We start from the raw sequence: 23,686 nt of genomic DNA, 5'->3' as shown, positions 1-23,686 counted from the left end.
TACTAAATATTGTATATTGAATGTCTGTATATTCAGAACTTGAATACTGTGAAAATACAGTGACCCAACTGCAAAAGCCAAAAAGGTCACTGTAAAAAAAAAAGAAAAGCAAGTAACAGTACATTCAGAAGAGTTGTGCAACTGCAAAATCAAGGTCAGTAAGAGAGACTGCATTTTCTTCAGCATTATGTCTTCATGTTGGGTTCGGCCTAAGGACTTTGTCCACATCATAGACAATATCATCTCTGCAGTCAAAGGGGGAAAAAAACTAAATCCAGCCTTGACAACATTCTCCACACCTTGCTCTTTCCCATCCTCATCCTCTTCCTCCTTGTTCACCACATCTAACTCATACTCTTCCTCCTCTCCCTCTTATATTGTTTCCATCCATTGTTGGTATCAACATTCAGTGCAACAGTCTGTCAATTCTGGCACTCTGAACTGACTTGTATTATATACAGTTGGTTTGGCTCATCATTATAAATAAGTGTGAACATTTTTGAGTCGCTGTGTGTAAACGATGACAACTGTGTTGTTGAGTTGAACTTTTGCCTGCCTGTGTTGAGCATTTTGAAAACAAAAGTGCATCACAGTGCAAAATGTGTTTTAGGGAGTGAGAATGTGTTTAGAGTTTTGCAAAAAGAGTTCATGAGATTTGCAGACAGTGTTTTAACTACCTGAACTTGTTTAATATTTTACAGACAGAGTGATTTATTAGACAAAGTGGTTTAGGCTATTGAGAATTTGGTTCAGAGAATGGGTTTAGTGTTTTAGCAATTCAGAAAAACGGTAAATGGTGATGAAAACGTAGCAGAAATGGAAAATTTACCATTAGAATTGGATTTAATGGATTTGTTTTAATGTTGTTGTTGTTGTCATAGACATGACCACTTAATAATTACGGTAGCTGGCTGGTGCTTTGTTGCCATCTGCTCAAAATGGCTCTAATTCACCCAATGTTTGTGGCAGAAGGAAAGCGGGACAATGGCTGCTTACTTTTGCAAAATGGAAGTGTGCTTAATTGTATTGAATGCACTCTTGTAGTGCAATTATTTGAAAAAAAAAAAAAAAACTAATTGCAGATAAAATTAATATATGTATATGATATATATAATATATCATTACAAATGTGTAATTACATATATATTTACATACATGACATACAAGTTTTAATATAAATGGCATTGAAGTATAATTTAGTTACCATAAATTCTTGTCAGTACATAGTTCACTTCAACCATATTTCAAGGACAAATAAAATTATGAAATTACATATAAAGATGTAGTCCTACTTAAGTCCAGTTCTTCTTTTTCACAATGGTACACTTATTAAGTTGATGCGTACAGTGATGTGTACAGCCATCAATTTAATATTTCCATGGATGATGTATTCGATATGTTACTGAAAACAGTAGCCGGACTTCTCAATCTCAGGCCTGTATTTTTGGTTTCTAAATCACACAGGGATCAATCATTGTGAACTCTTCACCCAATCAAGCCTTGTAAAAAATAGCTCCTCCTGCTCATCTGAATTTCGTCACACATAAATCTGTCAGGAGGCCCGTTAGGAATCACCATGATAAATGTCACCTGTAGTCACGCTCATATTTTATTACACAGAAAGTGACACGTGTTTCATTACAGCTGGTCATAAATTAGGAGGTTGTGAGGCAGGAAAGATTTCAGAAAAACTTCTGCTCAGTGATTGTTTTGATTAAATGAGTGAATTTTCATAATTTAGACTTGTCTTTTCATAATTCAAATGCTTTGAGAATCTTCATTTGAGTTTATCATCTGATTGTCTCAGTAAATGCTGTGGTATGGCTTTTGATGTTTTCAGGAAGAGGTTGTTGATAGAAAATGCAGAAAAAGAATCTAGGTTGGGCTCAAACCTGGATCCCTGTGAACTGAGTATGTGCACAATAAATCGAGAATGTTTTCAGAAAAATCTTTTTTTAGTAGACCTTTTAAACCTTTGATTCACACTATCATTCCCACATTGGCTAGTCACTAGTCAATAGTGAATATTACAACCCTAAAGAATATTTTAACACTGTCATAGAAATCCACTCCCTCAATTATGATGCCAAAAGATCAAACCATTATTTCCAAAGGGGGAAGAGGTAAGCAAAATCAGCATTTTCTCAGAAATGCAAGGACAAATGAACTACAAAATTCTGAGAATAACCCAATCCCACTTTATTTATCCCAATGTTTCTTACATTTGGCACTTGGTGAGTGCTAATTTTGGGCCCTGTGTGTTTTCTCCACTACTTGGTCATTAAATACTCTCAATATGGTGCTTTGGCATTTTCTGTACGTGTTTGAGTATGTGCATGACATTTCAAAGCCTACATTCATTATGTGAAATGTCAGCGATGTTTGACAGATAATTGAAAAAGGGCTCACAATTAGACTTGTGATATCAGCTAGCTCTGATATACCCTCTACCGTAATGCTGTGAGGTTCTCAACAGTGACAGACAGAAGATGATTTGGCATGGATGTTTCACAAGTTGTTTGGTCTCCATAGGTCAAATAGATTGATTTGGTTAGGAATGTTAAATGTCGGTCTTGGACAGGTGTTAAGTGTGAACTTAACACTTGTCATCAAAAATGATTTGATGTTAACAACATAGGCAGAGTTTCACTTTTAGGGCTGGAGTCACAGAATCTGCGTCATACATGGCATAAATAACACGAAAATGTGTGTTTACAAAGACATTTTAATTCACAAACACATACATATAATGTAAGCATCTAGTGTTTCAAAATTGGAATTAGATTATAGTTTAGAACTACACCATTCTAATTGAATCTGAAATACATTGCATTTGAAATTTGCTTGCTTCACTTGATGCCGCTGGTACTGGCAAATGCATAGTCAGAAACTTGCAGGGGAAAGATGACAAAATAAAAAGAGATATTGTGATAGATTTAAACATTTCGGTCAAGATAAGGAGGGCCGATTGTGGTCTCATGTCTGAACAGTCCTAAAATCTTCTCTGTCAATGTCAAGATTAGTGCTCCCATGAGCCTTTCACTCGAGACAGTGATTACATCTTACAAGAACAGAGAGCACAGATGGTCATACGCACACACACACACACACACACACACACACACACACACACACACACACACACACACACACACACAATTTTAAACACAAACAGATCACATCTTCTGAAACATAACCTTAACCCTGTATTACAAGCACGAAACACACAAATCTTACTGTTTTCCTTAATAAAATCAACATAATGCAATCTTCCCTGTGCTTATACGTTTGCAAACATGATAATGTATGTACAACTGTCCTGTAACAAATGTGGCCAGATTACCAAGCAGGCATGCATCTAGGGTCTTACAGCCCCTGTGAGACTAATATTGTGCCCTATGGCGTTTTATAACCCCAATATATGACAGACATTCATGGAGAGAAAAAAGACCCTTCAGCAACACAGATATGGCTTCGACATTACAAAAGATTTAGAGGGTGCTGGAATCTGGAAGGTGCATTTTTTTTAACAATCTTTTATAATTATGTTCATATTGATATCTTCTATGCCACTTTGTTTGGCTGTATTGGCTCTCGGGAAGCTTTTAGATTCTGTTCCATGAGCTCTAATGGTCCCTTGGGCTGAACCTATTGAGCTGCTAAACTTCCTCTCCCCTGTGGGTACATAATGTTGCAGTTGAATGTTCAATTATATTGATACATTATTCTGATAATAGTGTGATATAGGGTCAGTGTGACAGTTTGTAAAGGTTTGGGAAGAACAGGAACTCTAGCTGTAGTCATTTGACCTCGCAGGAACCTCACAGGATAAGGACCTCACAGGAACTTCTAAGAACAGCTAAAGTTGACCAGTGGAGCATCTGCATCGTGCAATACATGGCCAAATTGTCAAATTTCAATTGTTTGTTTCTTTGCCAGAGCTTCTAAACAATAAATGTTGCTTGAAATGAAGGTTGTTTGAGTTTTGCGTGCTTGAGTGTGTGTGACTGTGTGTAGGTCGGGGTTGCTGTGACTGTTTAGGCAAGGCAAGGCAAGTTTATTTATATAGCGCTTTTCACTATGGCAATTCAAAGTGCTTTACATAGAAAGGAATAAAAATAATCACAAAATAAAAGCAAGGGAAATTAAAACAGTTATAAAAGGAATTAAAAGAGATAAATGATACAGTTATAAACTTAATTAGAGTAAAATTAATTAAAGTAGTACAAATATGATACATAGAATAAACTTATCATCTGGCAAAACACCTGTGTATCTTATTTTGCATTGTTTCATCTTTCAGTTTCCCCAATTAAGTAATGTTTATCTTTTACCCAATTCTCAGTGCTATTTGAAGAATGAAGAATACAGTGCAGTTAGTCAGACGTACAGTGGATAGTTATAAAAATAATTAAAAGAGATAAACTGGCAAAACTCTGGTGTATCATATTTTGTACAGCTGCTTGTTATACTGTGAGATTATCCCATGTGGATTGTACTGTGTCTGTGTTGATCTTTCGACGTGCCTAAAACTTCTATTTGACATCTCCAATAGACCCGATTTTTCCCAAAAATCGGACAGGAGGAGCTCTAGGACTGACTCCTGGTTCACTGCCCCATCAGTCCACACCCCAAAAAACCCGTTTGTTTGGCTTGGCTAACTGGGTCTGATGTGGATGTCATTGATTTCCTGTCCCCTGTAAGGGAACAGAGACTAACATCCTCTTCTTCACCCCTGTATTGGAAACCACACTGTCAGCCTCAGCTTTATACTCCTTGAACAAACCTTATCTCCCTCTGCCATACATGTGCACCCACACATGCAAACTGCTATGAATAGAAACATGAGCATTGCTTCCAATGAAGATGGAACCAGTAATAAATGAAAAAATAATAACATTATCTACATAACACATTTTTAAACCATCCATACTAGGGATATGCAAAACTACATTTTTCAAAAAAAAGCTACGGGAAATCTATTTAATTGTGTAAGATATCACTTGTATCTGTGGTGCTTGAAAGGTAAAGACTTACCTTTTCCAAGATTTTACCATGCAAACTATCTGACCAGTGTTCCTGTAGCTCAAACAACAGATGGTGCTTGCAACACTGAGGTCAAGGGTTTGATTTCCTGGGAATGTACACTGATGAGCCAAAACATTATGACCAGTCACAGGTGAAGTGAATATTGTTGGTCATCTCCTAACAAGGCCACACATTAAGGTCTGGGTAGATTAGATGGTAAGCAGACAATCAGTTCTCGTAATCAACATGTTGGGTGAAATGGAGAAATGGACAGGAATAAAGATCTGAGCAACTTTAACAACCCAAATTGCTATGGCAAGGTGACTGGTAGTGATGGGGACGAGACCGCCTATGCCGAGTCCGAGTCAAGGCCGAGTCTTTGAAGGGTCGAGTCCGAGTCGAGACCGAGTCCGTTGGTTTTCAAATTCTGTCGAGTCCGAGTCAAGACCGAGTCTTTGAGGAAGCGATTCCGAGTCAAGACCGAGTCTTTGGGAGTCGAGACCAAGACCATAAAGACATGTCAGTTTTCATATTTATGATTTAATATCACCCCAGTTAATAATCAACAGTTAGGCCTACAGACTAAGCTAGATTGGGAATTGTTTTAACATCTTAATATGCTTACTATGCTTTTACCATCATTAAAAAAATCCCTACCACATGCTTCATCTTCTGCCTATTTTCCTAAACTGCTTCAACAGTGCTGCTCTGTCATCAACATGTTAAGCCCACCCTGACTTTTTTAATCATAGTTAGGACATGCAGAGCAAATTAAAATTTCTAGTGGTATGTATTCTAGTGGACTATTGATGGGGACGAGACCGCCTATGCCGAGTCCGAGTCAAGACCGAGTCTTTGAATGGTCGAGTCCGAGTCAAGACCGAGAAAGCAGAAAACGGTCTCGAGACCGTACTCGAGTACTACATCACTAGTGACTGAGTCTGAGTATCTCCGAAACTTCAAGGCTTGTGTGTTGCTCCCGGTCAGCAGTATTTAGAATTTACCAACAGTGGTCTGACTATGGATAAAACACAAACCGGCGACCGGGTATTGGGTGCCCAAGGCTCATCAATGCACAAGGGCAACGAAGGCAATCTAGTCTGGTCTGAGCCAACAGAAGGTCTACTGTGGCACAAGTCAAAAATTTGAATGATGGTTATGGGAGAAATGTCACAACACAGTGCATAACACTGTGTATGGGGCTGCGTAGACACCGATCAATCACAGTGCCTATGATGACCCCTGTCCACCATCAAAAATGCCTACAATGGACACATGAGCGTCGGAACTGGACTTTGGAGCAGTGGAAGAAGGTTGTCTGGACCAGTTTCCCATTTTCTTATACATCATGTGGACGGCCGTGTACGTATGTGCCGTTTACCCGGGGAAGTGATGGCACCAGGATGCACTGTGGGACAACAAGCTGTTGGAGGGAGTTTGATGTTCTGGGCAATGCTCTGCTTAATGGAAACCTTGGGTACGGCCATTTATGTAAATGTAAATTTGACAAGTGCCAAGTACCTAAACATTGTTGTAGACCAGGTACACCCCTTCATGACAATGGTGTTCCCTGATGGAAGTGGCCACACTACACACATTGTTCAGGAATGGTTTGAGGATCATAATAAAGAGTTCAAGGTGTTTTCTTGGCCCTCAATTTCCCCGGATCTCATAATAAGAAAATAAATAAAATATATATTGAATTTTTCCAGTATCTTTGTTTATAATTGCATAAGTGTTACAAGATCAAAATAGCATACCCCATTCCCCCCATAAAAAAAAAAAAAAAAAAAAAACTGGCCCAAATCGACAAACATGCATTCTCTATGCAGAAGAGGATAGGCAACACATTTGTAAATTGATTTGTGGCCAAATAGTCTAAGTGAGAAAAAGGACATTGATTAATTAATTAATTAACTAACACCAGTGGTAACCAATGTAAGTTAAACAAATAAAGGGCCCAGAATCAGGCCTTGGGGGACACCACATTATCACAGTATACCAGAATATTGTTTGAATTCTTTTTTATTTACTCAACTTTATTTGTCATAACAGTCTATGAGATGACCTTAATGACCTGTTGTGTTACTAGTTTAACCACTATTTTTCTTACTAATAAAAACTCCGCAATCTATTCACAATTCATGCATTTGCTTAAAGTTATACTAGGGCAAATCTAATCAAGATATCCCTTCCATTTGTCTTTTTTTTACGCTTAACAGAGCCATGGTAAAAAAAGGCGTATCCTTCCGTAGTGCCACACCAACCAACACGCTACTATGGGACATTACCCTAGACACAGGCCCAGATGGAAGTGTTGGAGTAATCTGTCAGAGAAAGCCAACTGCAAACGTGAAAAGGTGAGTGTGTCTGCTAAGGAAAATTTAATTAATTACCTTTTAATCAGATGATTAGATGGTGATTAACCAACTCTTACTGGTGCCAGGCAGGAGATATTGTCCATAGAAACAGTGAGTTTACATGCTAATGCAGATTGGGCAAAGTGGATTCCTGTAATTATTCTTGTAATTGGTTCATTAGTCCTTATCTGATTAATAAAAGAGCTTTCTCTGAATTTATGTTTTCAATTCCAAGTGAATTAACCACAGAAACACCTAAGAATGGCTACATTACACACGTACACATGCATGTTTGCCACTGACTGCATGTATGTTTACTATGTATGTATTAGATGGGAGCACAAAGGCCAGGGTTGTTAAGAGGTGTGTGTCAGAATCCTATTAGTTAAAGCCTGACCTGAAGTCTCCTCACTATTTATGGTTGATGGCAGGAACAATTCAAGGATTTCAGCCTTTGATTAAAGCATTAGATGATGTGGCATTTCTTGCCTTAAGAGCAAAGTCGGTGACACTTTATTATAATATTCAGTTTTTTAAGTCATTTAAGTTATTTGTTAATGATTAACTAATTATTTGGAAAACATTAATCATTAATAATTGGTGTGTTAACGATTTACAAGTGTGTTCGTAAAAATCGTAAATCATGAAATGATCAAACAAATAATTAGTAGATAGTTAATAAGTTATTAGTTGTTATATTATTATTCACTTATAAATCATATAAATTCGTTTAAATCATATAAATATAAATTGTAAAATTGTTGTATCATTATCTCAATAAACAATGGTTAATCATAAACAAATGATGAACAAACCATTAGTGAATAAACATTAATAAATGACTTACAGTCAGGGTCTTTTCAGTTATTATGATAAGTCCTTTTACTCATCAACACAGACTTGGGTTCTGTGTGGAGTGTGTGGATCTAGTGATAATGTAAACCGGTTTTACCTCCCACTGAAGCTCACATGCTGAGTCATCCCTCTAAACCGGAGTGTAACGCTGGTGGGCGAAAAAAAAAAATAATTAATTAATTAATTATTCATTTACGAAAAAATTAATCATATTTTTCAAAACTACTGCCTTAATCAACACAAAATAGGTGTAATTTGAAAGCTTAAAGCCAATTTGATTAATTCTTAAGTAGAGCTGAGATTTTTTAGCAGATAAATAAAAAAAAAAGATAAATACATATATTTTTTTACCTATGTGCAAATCATCATATAGTTCAGATAGTAATGTGTCATATGTTTCTTTGAAAGGTCTCACAGAATAGAATACAACAAGCATAAACGTTGTGGGTTGTTAGTTGATTGTTTAAGTTGTTATAATAAATATGTTTACTTTTGGCAATCCTCCGTGTCCTCTTCGCATTTGTCATGGCCTTTGAGCCGGGTTATGACAAGACTAAACTTGTCATGGGCTTTTGACTAAACCCCCAGACCCATATGTAAATAATATACGGATGCAGCATTTATTTCCTGTTTTTGCTTGTAACTTCATATAGTTGATTGTGGGAAATGGCACATCATTATTTACAGCAAATTCTTATGTTTAAAATTGAGTTATGACCTATGGTTATGACACACAAAAAACCTCACAGCTCATGTGTAGCTAAGTAAAAAAACAAAGGTGGCTTTCACGTGGCGTTTTCACTTGTACTTCATGTAACATACATAAATCGTGGAAAATGGCCCACCGTTGTTTACAGCAGATTCTCACGATTAAAATTTGAGCCCAAAACTCACCATAATCCTTAACTTAGATCTAAAGATATTCCTCATGGAAACTGGAAACACTTGTTTGGAGAGATATTTGGACACTCTACTAAACAAAAAGGCTACCTTGGTTCCAAATACTGTAATTTTTGATTATGTTATCACCACAAAATTGTATCCAGATGCAGCTCACATGTAGGGGAACTTCTTATGTCCTACCTTATTTCCTTCCTGAGTTATTGCATGTCAAATAAGAAATATGTGAAATATTTATTTGAGCGCACCCTTTTTTTGTCTTTTATCCAAGTGTAATGATTTTTTTTCTAAAAATGTTGTTTCCTATCAAACAATGCCTACCTTTTGACTCTCCTTGCTAGTTTTGGAGTTACGATTCTTTACTTTTGTGTGTCACTCAGAAAAAAAACCTTAAAGGAGGGGAAAGAGATTTCTGAATAAAGAAATGTCAAAATCTCTCTCAAATATTGCTGCTGAGGCAAAGTAGTGTTTTATTATCCGTCAGTGTTTTTTTATTTTGGATTCAGTACTTGGTGCATAACAAAAACTCTATGGTAGGCGTCCATATTCAAGCAGCAACAAAGGATTAATATTGCAATGTCCTGTTTTAAATAGTGATTTAAACATATTGAAGTAATAAGTCTGAAGAATAGTAATAGATAATTCTGTAACACTTTATTTTGATGGTCTACTTTAGACATTCTGTTATAAGTAACGTTGCACCTACATGTCAACTAACTTTCATTAGAGTATTAGTAGAATATAAGTAGACTTTCTGCTTAATATCTGCTAACACTTTAATTTGATGATCCCCCAGCAGACATTCTACTGACTAGAAGTAACTTTGCAAGTGCATGTGAACTTAATCTACTAAACCTAACCACATATTCTACTAACCCTTCCTCTACTCCTAACCGTCTACTAATACTCAACTTATACTCAAATGAGAGTTAGTTGACATGTAGGTGCAATGTTACTCATGGTAAACAGAATGTCTAAAGGGGACCATCAAAATAAAGTGTAACCGATAAATCTGTTTCTATGAATAAATGGAATTTGAATATTTTGTGGAATGATATTGGCTTTCATTATTTAATTGATACCCTTGTGCCCGTTTTTTGTTTTACTCTGTTTAATACGTGATAAATCATGGTCCTGTGAAACACATGGAGGTCCCATTAGCCCCTGGATTATTTTATCAGGGATTTCTTCAAAAGACATTTCTGTGTCAATCCCAGTTTTTGAAGCAATTGCCTTTTTGGCTGTTTAGCAGATCCATTGCATGCATTTAAACAAATAAGCTGTTCACACAAAAAAGCCACCTGAACTCTTTGGTTCTTTCCTAGAGCTTGAAAGCAGTGTATTTTAAAGCTAAGATTTGAAACAGATGCATCAGATTAGGGGTGATCCCATGTCCTATTGAAAGCATTATGCAGGGCATTGATGGGATTGCACTACTAAGAGGTTAAAAAGATATGGCTTGCTGATAGCTGAAAGGTTGATGCCACAAGCTAGGTATCTTTTAAAATCAACATGAAATCAAATTGACCCTTTACTTTTCACCATCCAGTCAATTCCTGATGAACAAATTCACATCTTGTCCTACATTTTTTTATGTTGAATATCCTGTTTCACTCGTAAATGTCACATTATTCAAGTGGATTTTTAATAGTAACTACAGTATGATCAATATACAATTATAATGAAGTCAATAGTTGCACTAGATTATTTAGAATCAAACAGAGCAACTTGCAAATGCAGTTTGTTTGACAATTTGATCACAAAAGATTAAGAGGGTTTACGGTATATGGCATGAAGTGTTTAATGGCACGTTCTCTTTCAGATTAAGCAAACTCGTAGCGGTTCTTCAGATGGATTTTGAAGTGGAGGATGTCAGCAGCCAATCAGAGATTCAGGTGATTAAGTGGGAGTTGACTCTTCCTGATGAAGTCAAAATGATGGGGGCGTCTGAAGGCACCATGAGGATCTACACTACTCAGAGGGACTTTGTAGGCCTGGCTCCTCTAGTTATGGTAGGTAATTCATTAAAGGGATAGTTCACTTTGAAAATAAATTTTGGTATGTTTTAGCTTACCTCAAGGGCATCCAAGATGTAGGTGTCTTTTTTTCCGCAGTAGTTTCAATTTTGATATTTTTAGGTCAAACCGCTCTTGTCTGTCAGTCATTTCATGCAGGTCTATGGTCACTGTCTCAAAGAGCATGCACAAAGTCCAAATTAAAACAATTCCCCATCGTCCAAATTAAACAATTCCCCATCGTAAGTACACATTGATGGCCTAAGACACGAAACGAGCGGTTTGTGTGAGAAAACGAACAGTATTTATATCGTTGTTATCTCTTGAACACAGCCGCGTCCAAATGATCTGACGGCGCGGGCGGGTATAGATATATACATAGATTTCGCCTTGGCTACGGTTTCGTTCCAATGAACTGCAGTAGCAAAGGCGACATCTAGTGTATACGCGGGCGGGTATAGATGTATACACTAGATGTCGCTTGGCTACGACTTCGTTCCAATGAACTGCAGTAGCCAAGGCGACATCTATGTATATATCTATACCCGCCCGCACCGTCAGATCATTTGGACGTGTGCTGTGTTCAAGAGATAACAACGATATAAATACTGTTCGTTTTCTCACACAAACCACTCGTTTCGTGTCTTAGGCCATCAATGTGTACTTACGATGGGGAATTGTTTAATTTGGACGATGGGGAATTGTTTTAATTTGGACTTTGTGCATGCTCTTTGAGACAGTGACCATAGACCTGCATGAAATGACTGACAGACAAGAACGGTTTGACCTAAAAATATCCAAATTGAAACTACTGCGGAAAAAAAGACACCTACATCTTGGATGCCCTTGAGGTAAGCTAAAACATACCAACATTTTATTTCAAAGTGAACAATCCCTTTAAAGATAGTAAAAAAAGTCTTCACTAATATGTTTAATTAAAAAAAAAAGGAATGGAAGAAAGAAGTACACTTTAGCTCCACTTTTTTTACTTTTACATTTTTTCTTCATTTGTCACCAGAGAGTTAGGGTTCCTTGCCACTGTTGCCTCTGGATTGCTTAGTTGGGGACACGTATTATCCAGCAATTGAACTGATCCAGTTATTAAGCTGAACTTATTAAAGGAGAACTCGGCCACTCTAGCGAACTCTAGTCACTTCTTCGCTGATTTTCCCTTTTGTTGTCGCATGTTTTCCCCACGAGCTCCCCCTACCGCTGTGGGGGGGCGTATATTTCACAACATGGTCGTAAAAAACTCACTTGCGGCGCCCTCCTCCCCCTCTCTACCGCTGCTCATGTGCGTTTGTTTTGATCGGAGCAAGCCAACTGTATTGTGTGGAGCTATGTCTACCGAGGTGGGTAATCTGGTAATACATCATACATGCGTGTGTGTTTATGTCGAATTGCCGTAAAGCAATTCGTGTTTCGCGCTTGTTCTCGTTCTTGTTCTCGCTTCTCACGAGACTTCCAATTTCTATCTTGCCAGGACGGTAGTCCCCAAGTTGCAAGGTTGGTTTTCCGCCTGGGAACACTGGGGGGAGCGGGGAAAGTCACCAATATCACCAGAACAGGTTGTTTAACGATCCAAATGATTTCTAGACAGTTTTATTAAGTTAAAAAAGTTACCAAGTTCTCTTTTAAAGTGAACTGACTCAAGCTGAATAACTACATTACCATATTCAATAGCTGAATTGAACTTATTAATCATGGATAAACAGTTATTGAACAGAACTGAAATAAATAATGACACTATTATCTTGCTACTTCTGTAATATTTGATGAAGTTTGCATCATTAATTCTTTTGAAAATTAAAGTGTATAATATATTTAAATTATAATGAATGCAATTAGCTTTAGAGAACTTTAGTTTTTTTTTTTTTTTACCTACTTAAGTTAGACTTAAGTACATGCCATTTTATAATTACGTTTATTGTGTTCTGCCGAATGTACAAGCATCTATGGTAAACTAAAATATGATTTAATGTCATTTCTGTTGAAACTTGTATGTAATATGTATTTGTAATTATCTTGTTTAAAACAGTGATTTGAAATGTAGTAATACAAAATGTGTACTTAAGTATGTTAAGAAACATTTTATATATTCCATAAGTGCATATTCCATACTTCTTTTTCACTTTTTGAAATAATCCGTTTGGCCTGTTAATAATACGTTGCAATGAAACACAACACCATTTCAAAATGTTGAGCATCCAGTTTACTTACCAAAATTAAAAGTTAGATTTAATTACCACTTTGTGTTTTGAAAGACATGGCAGACAACTTTTTGACAAACCCAATGTTTCTATCTGAGACAGTAAAGCATCTTCATGACTTATTCACTGGCATTTTGAAAGACGGATGGATGGATCCAGCAGGGTATCAGGGGCTCGGCACTGTGACAGAGCTAGTAAATGCGACAAGCTTCATCTGCAAGACAGATCATGTTGACCTTTGGATTGGGTCCAAACATGAGCAGATTTAGGCATAATCAATCAGATTTTCTGTAGCAGCTCTAATATACAGCTGGACACCGTCCCGGAAATCTGAAAACAACACAGGCCAGAGAATGGCCAAAAGCTCCTAATATGTTTGCCAGATCTCTTAAGAAAAAAAAAAGTGTTTTATTAGTATATTAGTATACATATATATATTAGTGTATTAGTGTACTTTAAAAAAAATATACATTCAGTCTTTAAGTCTTTCTTTTAGTACTTAAGAAATAGTCAAAATTAAGCTTGCCTTATAGCAATTATCCAGAAAAGTCTATTTGCCCTACATTTTGTACTTCATCTATGTTCAAGTGGTAAATGTAACATGTTCAAGTTTATTGTAACAAGTCAGCTTTGAGGTGGAATAACAGAGTAAATAGTAAATTATTGGAATTTGGCTGATTTAAACTGAAGAACAGCAACAGACTTGATTCAAATGGGGTTTTATTATAAACCATTACCAGAAGATATATGCCCAGTTACAGACCAGGCCTAAGCCTTTATCCCAGACTAAAATTCAGGTTTGAACAGTCTTAACTGAAAGCAACTTGCAGTGACAAATATATGCCAGTGCCATTGTCTTCTCTCAAGATGCAAACCAGTACATGCACACTAGCGTCTGACACTGTAGGTGACGGTTTTAGCGCGCCCACCTCCCATCCCGGCTGTCAGCCCAATCGGATCAGGCTGCACTACTAAACAGTAACAGTATACCTATATGTTTACTTGTAGTATGCAGTACAGAATAATCACTTAAATGTAAACTTGATGTACTCTAAGTTAAGTGTAAAAGTTTACTAGTCCCCCTGCAGTCAATTTTATCCCTTAAAACTTAACTTTGATCACCAAAATTCCAGTTTTTTCCTGTATTTTTTTTTATTCGAAAATAGCTTGAATGTAACTACAACCTTGCTTCATTTAGTATACGTGGAGCCATGGATATGCAATTGAGCCCCGTCTCCACTCACTTACACAAGCTCGTCTACAAGTCGATGTATTAGAATGGTAATGCGTTTTGTGCATCGCTCGCTACAATGTCGGACACATAACGTAATTCATTTGGTTAGCCTTTGGCTTGACTACATTATCAAACAAATAATAATGTGTTGCTAATGTTGTACAAACCATGTTCCCGTTCGCCATCTTAGAGTCACAGCTGCCATCAAAAAATCTCAGAACAACTCAGAACGTCAGTTGAGAAAGGCATATAGTTCATTATAACATCGTAATATACATCATACACAAACTTCACCCAACATAATGCTAAATGTACCCGATTTTATCAACAGAAAAATAGACCTGGATAGTCTGACTTCTCTTGAGACTCCCCTGCTTCGCAACAGTTAATGATATGCTCCAGCCCACCCACACGTTGACGTGATTGGTTAAAAGGTAGTTTGTGATGTCAGAAACACCAGTGATTTCAAACTGCGTTTTAGAGTCTTTTTCCATTGCAGTTTTAAGGAGAAAATACTCAGCAATGGTATTGACATGAATTTGTCTTAAAGCATATTAAAAACACCACATAGACATATGAACAACATTCCAGTCAACTTGATTTTCACCACAGAGGGTCTTTAAATTTATATTTTTAGAAACTATGTGGGCCAATTTAGTCCCAAGAAGTACTGAAATGGTAAACTTACAAGTGTACTATTACTGTCTTTGGACATCTGAGCAATAGCACATGGAGCAGCTAAAAGTATGTTCTCACTAAGGCTCTTGCAACTGAAGAACTTATTTACTTATATGAAATGCTTATTCAAATATAATGTATATTAATTGGCCACACAAATCCAATAGATATAAGTTTATTTCACAGCCTGGGAAATCCATGATTTGCACCTTGCTATTTTTAGTCGGCTTTAGGTGTTTTTTTAGAGGGTTAAGATTTTTAGAGCGTATTATATTGGATAAGAAATTAATATACGTAACTATTTTAGTTCATGAAAAAACAGTGTTGTTTGATCAAACTAAGTGTAATGGCAAATCCGTTTTTATTTTTTCATTTTTTGTAAAACAAAATTGATATGCTTATTTTTAATGCATTGCATAAAGTTAAATTAAGTGACTTTTGTTTCCTGAAAACATGTTTCATTTATGTGAGCAGGCATTTTGCATCTGTCAGGATCTTTAAAGTTCAGAGGTTTGCCTTACTAAGCTGGTGCTTTCCATTCACTGTAGACAATATTGGCAAATGGGGTTGTGACCCATAAAATAATCCGTTTTTGCTTTTCACTTCTCATCAAAAAATTACTTTGATTACATAAAGTTGTATCAGTCCAGGTAGTGCATCTCTGGCCTAGATTATCTAAATAGATTGACACAGGCCATTCCAACCTAAAATCCGCCTTTGTGTCCCTGAACATACTATTTTACCAGTAAAATGTGTTGAAAAAGGCACTGATATTATGCCATAATATCCATCACTAGATTGCATAGTGTAAACGTAACTTGTTAAATCTCTGACCTTCATTTGTAGTCGTTAAATCTCTGATCAACTTGTTAAATCTCTGACCTCCACTGCTAAAGTTGAAGCTTAGCTCAGTATCACGATCCAAAATTTAACTTTGATCTCTGTCCCCTGTGTAGGACACAGAGCTGTTGAACACTGCCGTGCTGACTGGTAAGAGGGTTACGGTGGCTGTACGAACCATTGCTGTTGAACAGGATGGTTCTGTAACGGATGTCTCTGACTTTGCTGACTGCAGCTCCACAGATGAAGATGTTCTAAAGGTACAGTTCATTATACTGGATTTACTCAGCTTTTATTTTTACTTTATCTCAGCTTAGATACAGCAGTCGTAAAGTCTATTGAAAATCATATCAAGCTAATATCAAACTCTCATTCTCTTTGTGCATGCGAGATAGAAAGAGGTCAAGAACGTGATAAAAAATTTTGAGAGATCTATTAATTTATTCAAAAACACATTAAAAATGAAATTTATTCAATGACATGAATGCACCTCTCCTATAATAAGCATATTTTAATTGAAATTCTTCTTGATAGAGTCAAAGAGTCAAAAATGATAAATTACAATATCATAATGCAGAAAAAGGCCTCATTAAAATAATGGAATTACTGAAAAGAAAAACGTATTAAAGAGTTTGCCATAATTTGTATTATTATTTCATAGATTCATACTGTACATAATTTTAACAAAATTGCTCCACTGAAATTTGAAAAACTTTTGTCCACAAATAAAAATCATGTGGTGTAACCAAAACACACACACACACACACACACACACACACACACACACACACACACACACACACACACACACACACACATACACACACACACACACACACACACACACACACACACACACACACACACGGTAAGTGTATTCAATAATGAAAATGATAAAGATACACTCACCTAAAGGATTATTAGGAACACCTGTTCAATTTCTCAATAAGACGGGCCCAGTATTTCACAATCTGCTCAGTTACTGGGATTTTCACGCACAACCATTTCTAGGGTTTACAAAGAATGGTGTGAAAAGGGAAAAACATCCAGTATGCGGCAGTCCTGTGGGCGAAAATGCCTTGTTGATGCTAGAGGTCAGAGGAGAATGGGCCGACTGATTCAAGCTGATAGAAGAGCAACTTTGACTGAAATAACCACTCGTTACAACCGAGGTATGCAGCAAAGCATTTGTGAAGCCACAACACGCACAACCTTGAGGCGGATGGGCTACAACAGAAGACCTGGATGTGCATCCCACAAATCTCCATCAACTGCAAGATGCTATCCTATCAATATGGGCCAACATTTCTAAAGAATGCTTTCAGCACCTTGTTGAATCAATGCCATGTAGAATTAAGGCAGTTCTGAAGGCGAAAGGGGGTCAAACACAGTATTAGTATGGTGTTCCTAATAATCCTTTAGGTGAGTGTATGTACATTAAAATGTATTAAAAGTATGATTTTACTTTTTACTTGAAGGCTACACCATGATATTTTTTGGCAATAAATTAAAATAAATTAAAAATATTCTTGAATTCTATTTCTTGAGTTTTTCAAAATCACATGAAACCTACATGAACACAAACCACACATTCCTATGAACTTGGCACATGCGTTTTAAACTATTATTATTATTTTTTATTTTTTTCATTAATCCGCAGTTTTCTATATCCACCTGGATGAGAAGCGTTTTACTTTCACTGTTTTGTCCAGCTGTGACAAATGACAGGCGTAAGGGGATAATCACACAGAACATATTTTTGCTTTCCCTGCCATTGCAGATTTTTTCATATTTTATGACAGAACATTTTGTGTGTGCCCCTCATTGGCGTATTTTTCCGGCAATCCATGTTTCTGTCAGGACCACTATCATTGCATACGACTGACAATTAGCATACAGTTTGGATTGGCGGTATGGTTCTGTTCTGGGCGAGAACTGAGCATTGATAAGCATGGATAAGAGCAGGGAGAGAAGCAATAAACCCCCTTAGGGTAAACAGAACAGAACCAACATGAATGTATGCAGATATCATTAATTTAAGATTTTAAAGTACAACATAATTCGAGAATTTATTTTGATTCAAGGGGAATTAGAATGCTAAATCCTGACTGACGAGAGGAGGAGCTGGGGATGGAAGAGGGTAATTAGCTCCTGAGAAACACGATAGTTGCTGATAATACTGAAGGAGCTTATATATATATATATATATATATATATATATACAGATAGGCATCATATTCCTATAGGTATGGATCAGCTGAGAGTCAGCTAATGCAAGCTTGACTAACGTGACCTGAACTGACGCTACACTTGATATTCACGGTTAAATGGTAGGGGATGTGCTATTACGCATGAAGAATATTTTTGTTTGTTTAAAATCAAACCCTCTGTTCTTTCTTTTGAGATATTGGCTGTTTACATATAAATACAACAAAATATTCTGGGGACCGTAAAAGTTTTGAGAATATGATAGAAAACGCTGGCGCTGGCTGGCATTTTAGTAAATACTAGTGGTGAAAGGAAGAGTTAATGGTTGCTATAATGCTGAAGTTACTATAGTACGCAGTGGTAACCGCAGAATTGATGAATAAAATAGAAGGCAGGGTCTCAACCCAGTCAGATGTCACAACGGTAAGAGTCCGTCTAGTGCATGTTTACATAGAAAAACAATTAAAACCAGCAGAGCTTACTGTAAATCCCTCTGACAGAGCTGTATGATTGGCCCAAAGAAAATTTCTCGCGTCAGTGCATTCCGAACGCATACATGCCCATACTAGATAATCTCATGCTTTAATCACACATAGTGGTAATTTACTGGTAAATTACAATCTCTCATACCAGAAAATTGCCATTACTGATTTACCAGTAAGTCCTGTTCACACACAACTAGTAATTTACCAGTTAAGACTGTATGTGTGAAAGGGGCTACTGTCAGACATGCAGTGATAGAAGGTCTCAAAAGAACATCTCAAAGTCTTCTCTTGTGTATGCAACCTCTGTCACTCTAAGAGTGTTCTTGTGACTCTCAAAGTCATTAAGCCACGCTCTGACCTCACTCAGGAGGGCTGTATCCTCTTTGTTGGGGACTTAATCTGAAAGGACAGCTCAGCACCATACTGTGACTACAGCCAAGATGAGAGACTTAAAAGAACTTCAGCTGTGTCTCATTCAAGGACAACACTGCTTACTGGCCTGATTTCTTAGAATTACACAGAAATGCATTTACTTTGATGTCCTCAGTAAAATAAATATATCCAAACTTAAAACAAGATTAATAGATTATACATGAGCATCAAACATGATAAGACTCATGTTTGGAATAGTTCCCCAAAAATGAAAATTCATGTTGTTCCAAACCAATGTGCTGTTGTTATTTTTTTTTTTACAGAGGAACACAAGCTGAAAGATATCATATGGCTTCAGAATACTTTATGTCACACAGATTGAATGGGCCACTTGTTTTGTTTTATTTTTTTCTTCACAAATCAATGACAGTGTGAATTGCTGTACGTAAAAGAGCTGTGTGCAGAATCTTCAAATCTGTGTATTTGTATTTTTCTACTTTTGGGAATTTCAATACAATAACAGCTTATGGTTTGGAACAACTTTAAAAATTGCTTAAAAACGTTAATTTAATTAATATCAAGACAGGTTAGTAAGTATATTTCTTCACCACCAATGCAAATAGTTCATCAGGCTCTGCAAGCAGCACACAAACCAAAAACCAAAAGTCTTTCTGGATAAACAAGCTGCAAGTGGAGCGGACTGACCTCTTTCACTCAATGGCTGCATCCGAAATCACATACTTCCCTATTATAGTAGGAAAAAACAGTATGTAGCAAAATAAGTATGTCCCAATTACCCAGAGGACTTACTTCTTTGTGCGAGATTCTGAAGTGTGCGTACGATGGACACATTACTATCCCATGAGGACACGGGAGAGGATTTATGAATGGCAGTGAAGCGTAACTGACGCTGGTACAACATGACAACATGGCGAATGTAGTACATCCAGATTACATTCATACTACACACATTCATACTATATTGTACGTATTGTTTTAGCGATCATGAAGTAATAACTTGTTCAAAATAAGTACCTACTCAAGAGAGTATGCGATTTCGGATGCCGCCAAAGTGTTCAATAATCACTCCGCTCCAGATCCACTCTGGGTTTTACTTCACCTCAGCGATGAGAGAAACCCACTCTGGGATGCATTTCCCTACAATGACACAACTCGCTGCTGAACTATCATATCATAGAAGTCACACATCCTTCTTTTGAACCATGTCGGTTCAACAACACAGAACTGTCGTTAATTACATCAAGCAGAGTAATGGCTGCTGCTAATTAGTTGGTTCAAGATCGAATAAATGTCAGATTATTGTTGTAAATAACAATAACAAACATGGCATCTGAGGACTGCTTTGCAAGTTTTGTTCTCCATTGTATTGCTTTATTTACAGATGTCTGATCCCTTTGCGGGCTCCCTGTTACATCTTATTCCAGGCTTCCCTTGGGGTACTGGAGCATTCGCACAAACGCTCTCTTCAAAAACAGTACTTTCTTTCTCTTGACAAACTAAAAGACACAGAATGAAAATTGTATATATATGGAAGAATGGCAATATTTAGAATGTACTGCATGTTAGCTTGCTTATTGTATTGAAGATCATGAACTATTTATATAGTCTATATGTCATACTAAAAAAAAACTACTGTATGCTTCTAACCAGGTCGAGAGTTGTTGTTCAAAGTAAACAACTTTGTGATGAATGGTTTTCAGAACTATGGTTTCAGGAAACACAAATATTTGAAGTATGTTTGTCACAACAGAATTTGTGAAATGCACCAATTGTGGAGTGAGAGAAAACACTTACATTTGGACTTTTAAAAACTATTGACTTAAAAAAAATATGATAATAACATGGCTGACCAATCAGAATGAAGTATTCTAAAAAATAGACGTAATAAATAATGGTGATCACAAATAGTTTACTATTTTCTTCAAATCTGGCAGGCCATCTAGCCATCACTGTCTCCTCAGGTTTTGCAACTTCTGTATCAGTAAACAATTAATATTTTACCTGGGTAGGTAAATGTAAATTTCTTCATTTCCTCTCCCTGCTGTTTTATGCTGCTGCCTGTCATTTTGGAATGCTAGTATATATAGAGAGCCTCTGAGGAGTGTGTGCTGTGCTTCACATCAGAGTGAATGTATCAGGCATAAACAAAGGCTTCACTTGCTGTCTAGCACAAACTTACATTCTAGACAGCATCCAACTGTTCATTTTATTTTTAAAGCAAAATATTTTCATGAAAACATGACACATAAACAATACTTACAGTACAGTATATTACACTCAGTATTTATATTACATTCGGAACAAATGTGATTGCTAGAATTACTGGTCATTCGTTTACTAACTTGCCCTGTTTACACCTAGTATTAAGCGTTTTTTTTTTTTGTCAGTCTGATCATAAGTGGACGATGCTAAATACAGGTGTAAACAGGGTCTAAAATGTTTTGAGCTTGTCCGCTTTCGACCACTTCCAGAGGTAGTCGAAAACGCATTCGACCGGATTGATTCCGCATTGTAAACGCTCATGTGGTCGAATGTGTTCAAACAGCCACAAAAGACTGCCCACTCTCCGCCTACTGACCTAATGTGTAAACATTATGGGAAGCGTGCTAGCCAGACGGGATTTAAACTTTGACGGCTGAAGACCCAAGTTTGGTTTGAAAAAGAAAAATGTACCAAGCACAATGTTCTCTCACCATTCCTGATTTCTGACACACGTGATTTTGCTGCTGTCGGAGCAGAAACGAAATCTGCTGCTCTCTGCATTTACGTCGTCTCCCTTCGCATTTATATTTAAATTTCCACCAGGTTTAAATCGTCTATTTGTGATCTGATCGACCAAAACCAAAACACTTCTTAATACCTGGTGTAAACATGGCATTAGAGAAGGTCATGTTGCTGCATGTTACTGCTACTAGGCCCAGATGGAATCTACTCATATTTTTGGCATTTTCTACACTGGTTTTGAGGGATGGATTTTGTGGGATTGATCTAAACATGGTTAAATATCTTATACAGAGCTAAATCGAGTACACTCTCGCTTGGAACGGATAGTACAATCAATTTAGAAAACCATTATAATAAAATTAACATGTTAGACATAGCAGGACCTTAATCATATTCTGCAGATATTTGCAGCACTGAATATCAATGTGAGTCAGCTAATAGGATAAATACTGTATTATGCATTATAACCTCATATGCATCCATAAACATGTCATTTGCAATTCATGTAAGTAATCATGGTGTTTATAGCTGTGCATGTGTAAAACTGCCAATCAACACAACCCATAGTGACACAAACACTATCCATACTAACTCATAAATACAGTACATACTCTACTCTGCTAACTTGCTTTTCCTCACCAGGATGTTGGTCAAAGTCACCCCTGTATGCCTTCCTCAATCTTGTTAAAATGTAATTGCATCATAAATTATACGTTTGATTTAATCATGTGGCGTTATGCATTTGGTAAGCCCATGCTGAATGGTTAAGTGTCTTTGAGACTCCAGATGTCACGCTTTATATTTCAAAAGTGACAGTAAACACCTAAAGGTTACATTAAAAATGCAACGTAAGGGCCATGGAGTTGGCAAAGATCAACCACTACTTCTTTCTTTCAAAGCAATTTAATCTCAGGTAGTTATAAAACTTTAAATGCTGATCTGAACCTAAATTATACTTGGTCCCAAAAATGCATATTTGTACTGGGGCTAAGCACCAACAAATCCTCTTACACAGTCAAAAGTCCATTCAAATCCAGCAAAACATGAAAACTACAGTGTAAACAGCCTGCGCACCAAGAGTTATAAATAACATAAAACAATTTTGGATGCCCTCAGGTGTCTGACAGATGCGACTTTGTCTACGTGAATGGAAAAGAAACCCAGGGGCGAGTGAGGATGCTGGTGAACTTCACCTACAGTTACCTGAGCGCTCAGCTGGAGATGAGGGTTTGGTTCCCTCGTGTGCCACTGGATATAGAGGTGTCTGATCCAGAGCTGAGTCAGATCAAGAGCTGGAGGATCCCTATCATGTCCACCAAGAGGTACAAACAATGACAGCATTCTAATTAATGTCTTAATTGTGATAGCATTTATTCTGAAAAATAGTTCTCTCATCATGGGCAGGAAAGTTATTTGTAAACTTAAGTTCTCTTTCCTTGCCATCCACAAATTTTCCCAATTATAATATTGTTTATTATGAAATGCGCTTTGCATGCTGATTAATAATGCTAAATGTTGTCTTGTCACAGGCCTGTTTTGAACGGTCAGAGTCATATGTATATGTCATAAATATATATTTGCTACATTCTCGTTTTCTTCAGCGAAAGTATCAATCTATTTTACTGATCACTGTGTTTCTGCTACTGTTAAAATAACCGCGTAATCTGCAACTATTGTAGCGCTTTGGAAACTTTAGCGGGAGAGGGAAACAATGTCCATGGAGCAGAAAGGGCTTGAACCGCTAGATAAAAATAT

At 36.9% G+C, this 23,686-nt stretch overlaps 1 protein-coding gene across 1 annotated transcript in view; it reads left to right on the top strand.

The window, feature by feature from the left end:
- LOC308681169 (transmembrane protein 132D) overlaps window positions 1-23,686 on the top strand; it is a 43,142-nt gene that overhangs the window by 14,155 nt on the left and 5,301 nt on the right. The window contains exons 3-6 of the mRNA XM_081349822.1: window positions 7,251-7,388; window positions 10,966-11,155; window positions 16,237-16,380; window positions 23,048-23,253. Coding sequence (XP_081205948.1) covers window positions 7,251-7,388; window positions 10,966-11,155; window positions 16,237-16,380; window positions 23,048-23,253 — 678 coding nt within the window. The remainder of the gene's footprint in view (window positions 1-7,250; window positions 7,389-10,965; window positions 11,156-16,236; window positions 16,381-23,047; window positions 23,254-23,686) is intronic.

The sequence above is a fragment of the Scardinius erythrophthalmus genome, assembly GCF_964197995.2.
Source record: "Scardinius erythrophthalmus genome assembly, chromosome: 20".
NCBI classification, from domain to species: Eukaryota; Metazoa; Chordata; class Actinopteri; order Cypriniformes; family Leuciscidae; genus Scardinius; species Scardinius erythrophthalmus.
This window is presented reverse-complemented; position numbering and strand designations above follow the sequence as displayed.